Source organism: Poecilia formosa, unplaced genomic scaffold (assembly GCF_000485575.1).
Source record: "Poecilia formosa unplaced genomic scaffold, Poecilia_formosa-5.1.2 Scaffold628, whole genome shotgun sequence".
Classification (NCBI taxonomy): Eukaryota; Metazoa; Chordata; class Actinopteri; order Cyprinodontiformes; family Poeciliidae; genus Poecilia; species Poecilia formosa.
Window position 1 is genome coordinate 116,144 of NW_006800567.1, and position 4,209 is coordinate 120,352.

At 49.4% G+C, this 4,209-nt stretch overlaps 1 protein-coding gene across 1 annotated transcript in view; it reads right to left on the reverse strand.

Annotated features, from left to right (window-relative positions):
- Positions 1–3,997, reverse strand: part of impg1a (interphotoreceptor matrix proteoglycan 1a) — a 20,789-nt gene extending 16,792 nt beyond the window's left edge. Inside the window, exons 1-2 of the mRNA XM_016665864.1 lie at positions 3,020–3,997; positions 813–1,019 (exon numbers count right to left, since the gene is read on the reverse strand). Coding sequence (XP_016521350.1) covers positions 813–1,019; positions 3,020–3,083 — 271 coding nt within the window. The 5' untranslated portion in view covers positions 3,084–3,997. The remainder of the gene's footprint in view (positions 1–812; positions 1,020–3,019) is intronic.
- Positions 3,998–4,209: the final 212 nt, after the last annotated feature.

Genomic DNA, 4,209 nt, shown 5'->3' on the forward strand with positions numbered 1-4,209 from the left:
CGTTATTGCCGCCGATCTCCTTCGACCCTGATTTAAAATTTCATAAAACACCTGGTTAGCTCACTGTTAGCCTGGTAACTCTCAGCTAGCCTGGTTAGCTCATGGTGATTCCCACATGCTCAGTAGCATTCGCTGCGTCAGGCTGTAACTGGTAATCTGACGGGTTAGCTGCAGGATAAAACAATGGGCACTTTAGTTTCTGATTTAATATCTGAGGTGAAAAGAACTAATTGGATCAGTTGTGGAGGGGTTTTGGGACGTCAGACAGGATTCTCCCTGATTGAGTTTAGGCTGCAGAGCCTCCGGGGGAGGAATGGCCGTGATGTGACGAGGAGCGGAGGAGGAAGCCGCTGTCTGTAGAACAGCAGGAAGAGACTAAAGCAGGAGCCTGATCAGATGAAACCATCAGCTGGTGAAGCTGCTCTCATCATCCAGCCATGGCATCATCATGCTGAGGCCAGACTCGAGCACAAGCCTGATTTAAAAGGACAAACCAATATGAAGGTCTTGCATATGATCATGTCAACGTACATCAGGAGTGCCAGAAGGCTGTGCATTAGGTCCAGTTCATTAGAACATCTGCTGATGAAAACAAAACGGGACATTACAGGTAAAAACAAGGGAGAGCTCCTTGGAGCCGCTCGGCCTCAGGTACTGGTGCTTCCTAAACCCCGCTCACGCCAAGGAAAGGGTTAGAGAACGAATGCATGAATCCCTCGCCCACAGAACCAAACCATTACAGTTTCCTGATTGGTCAGTTGAGTCTTCCTCCCTGTCTGAGTGTCTGAGATCCGGGTAGTTTCATCTTTTACCTCTGAGTTGGTAGTAGGCCTGGTGGCTGGCCAGAACTTCATCAACGCTCTCCTGGGAGCAGATTCTCACTCCAGGCTGCAGAAACACCGACCGCCGGGATCTGCGCCGGCTCGACTCCCAGGCTGAAGGTTTGCTGGATGATTTCAGCAGGTCAGCCAGATGCAGCGATCCTCCAGACTCCACGCTGTGCGCCGCTGCACCACCGTCTACAGGGGACAGGAAGTGATTTGGTCAGCGTGTGAAACCAGAGGCAACCAGCAGGATTCCCTACAGAGCAACGAGCTGCTCAGGAACATCCCACTCAGCAACAAGCAACTGTCCCAGCGGGTCAACAACCCAGCCTGTGCAGCAACAAGTCTCCAGGACAGAGAAACCTGGCAGGAAATGTATGAATCTCTGCTGTAGAAACCAGAGATTTATATTTATTTGCAGCCGTGACTCAAACTAAGTCTTCTTGTAGTCAGAAGTCCTTTCTCCTCACTGAGATGAAGGTTAAATAGACGGGTCCATCATTACGAAGGAGGTTCTGGTCCAAATCGTTTGGGAAGGGGAGAGCGTAGCCTCCCCCAGAGAAACCTGGTCTTGCAAAGGAGGCGGCGACAGATTGTTGAACCTGGAGATCAGAGGAAGCATCTGGCTAACAACCTGGTTACGGACCGGTGGACCACATCTTTACCCACTCAGAACCACCCAGAAGGTCCTACAGTCCGGTCTGCGTGTGTTCTGTGGATCCGGGGAAGGATATACTTGGGATGGTTGGAAGACCATTAGGTCCACACTCCTGACCTGATCTTATAGCAGTTTGGGTCTTTGTGGTTCTCAAACTGTGGTCTGGAAGAGGACATTGTCTGGTTTGGAACCTCAGGTTCTGATTTGTAGTTTACGCAGAGGAAGCGGTTCTGTTGGCTCCTTTGGGTCAGGGCCTTCTGGGGTCAGTGAAGCAGTACGCAGATGAGTGAGAAGCAGCTGGGATGAGAGACAGCTCCTGCAGCTTGTTCTTGATCAACTCTGGGCAGAAGCTGTTTCCTGGTCGTGTTGGAGAACCGTGAAGTTGCTGTAGAGGGAGAGGCATGTGAAGACTTCCTAGGAGAAAGAGAAACCTGGTTGTATCAGTCAAACAACCAAACCTTCTGCTCTTGTGGAGGAAGTGTTGGCCTGATGTCTGAGTCGGGGTCTTCACCTCACCGGATCGTTGTTCCTCTCCAAGCGCCATGGGAGTCTTTGAGGTTCCGCCAGAAACTTTTGGATCTCAGGGAAAAAAGTGAATTGGATCACAATTGAACAAGAGCTGCTTGTTCTCCGTTTGTCGACATTCTCTTCCCGCGGGCACAGAGAGGCAGACAGAGCAGGAGACCTGCAGCTGGAGGTTCGTTTCAGCCGTCCATCTGACATGACTGGAGAGATCAGGTATGTCAGGGGAGGGCGACCCTAACCCCCAACCCTACTAGTTTTGGCCAACAGAAGTTACTTTATGACTTTTCGCCCCCTGATGGCCGATGTAAGGTATGGTCCTGAATGTGAAACTCCATCATGTCTTGTTCTTATTCTCTCAATCTTTGTCTGAAGAGCAGAACTGTTTGTTCAAGTAAATTAAGGTTCTCCACTTTTCTCTCATTTTCTCTTGTTTCTGCCTTTTCTCCTGCATCAACGGCAGAAAGTTTCTCTTCATCAACTTTTTATCTCAGCAGCAGTGAAGAACACCAATCATGGTAACTCTAAAGAAAAACGAGGCGTGCAGCGTTTCAGTGAGAGTGTGTTATCTGTGTCCATGAGTGGAGAGCAGTGAGTGAAGTTCTGCATCATTACTGCCTAAAAGGGTTCGGGTCTGACTCCTTATGGCCACTCCAACTAAAAATAACAGCACTGGTTGCTTTTCAAGGGTGCTTGCAGCAAAAGCATCTGTTAAACAAGAAGGTTCAGCTTACACAACCAGAGTGGAGCCGATCCCCACCAGCAGGTGACGGCAGCTCAGACTCACTCACTCTGCCCGTCTTTGGAAGAAGACAAAGTCTTTTCCTTTCCGCTGCGCCCATCACCTTCCTGACTCACCAGCATTATGCAACCCTAATAGGCTTTGCTTCACATTGTGACCAAGTTTAGGTGTCTTCAGTGAAGCCTTTCTTCTTATCTAACCCTTTAGCCTGTTAATTTTATTTGTTCTGTATCTGATTAAAAAACTTTGAGCATCAGATGGAATGAGCTTTACCTCTGATTCCAGCTGCTGGTGATGTGATGGCCAGCAGCAGCAGGAGTCCAGCAGCCTGAGTCATGGTGGCGCCGATGAGGATCTGAAATGTGACCAGAAATGACGCGGCGGTCTCGATCAGAGGAAGTTCATGGGAGCTGTCTGCCGCGTGTGGAGGGAGACGGAGGCGAGTCGGAGCGCGGGTGAAGAGCCAGCAGGTGAGTCCAGGAGCAGAGCGGCGTTCTGCTCTCAGAGCTGGACGTGTGGCAGGAGTGATGAGGTTAAACGAGTGGCCGGTGTTTCTGCAATAATCAGTTTATCTGCTGCTCAGACGTAATCCTGCTTCACCCCGTGGCCCTGCAGGCAGGCGTCATCCTGTTAGTGGCTTTCTGGGGGGAACTGTCACGGCCTCTGCTCCCCCGCTGGGCCGGTGCCGGCCTCAGCTCCACCATGGCTTCCCCAGCAGCCCTTACTGGTCGCACTGGGTTCCTCCTCAAGCAAACGGCAACGCAGTCCGCTCGAGTCTCTGCCGTCAGGCTCAGCAGGAACTAATGAATACTTAAAGCCTCACTTCAATGCACTTTCATGCTTTTGCAACAAATCCAATAAGTCCCAAAGCTGATGCCACTTGAGCTTAAAGTGTCACAGAAGAAGAGCTGCACACAAATCAAATGTTTGTTTCCAGAGTAAACAGGAATCTGTGTCTGACAGGTAATAAAACCTGACAGAAACATTTTAAATTATTCATCCTGGACTCTGCAGCGGGCTAACGTCAGCAGCTTCACTTCAGGAGGCAACACCAAAACTCTTCCCTCAACAAGGTTTCTGGGTTTTTAGTTCATTTAATTAATTCACTATTCAGAGTTAATTATTGTTCTGCTTTGCCTCAGTTTTCAATAGAATCAATAGAAATGTGCAGCTTGATCTGGATGAATGTGAGAAATTACAGAATCTGTAAAAAAAAACTTTAATTTTCTCAACAAATGGTGATTTTAGGTGAAGCAATGAACCATGTTCTGTTTGGACCGCCATGTCTCAGCCACCGGGGCCATCAGAACCATCATTCAGAGACGATCCAGGTCACAGAACCCTGGACTTCACTCAACACAGTTGTCATACTGGTCCCACTTCCAGTTTAACGCTGAGGTCTGTTCTCAGTTGGTTCCTCAGTTGGTTCCTCAGTTGGTTCCTCGGGTTCTGCTGTTTTGTCC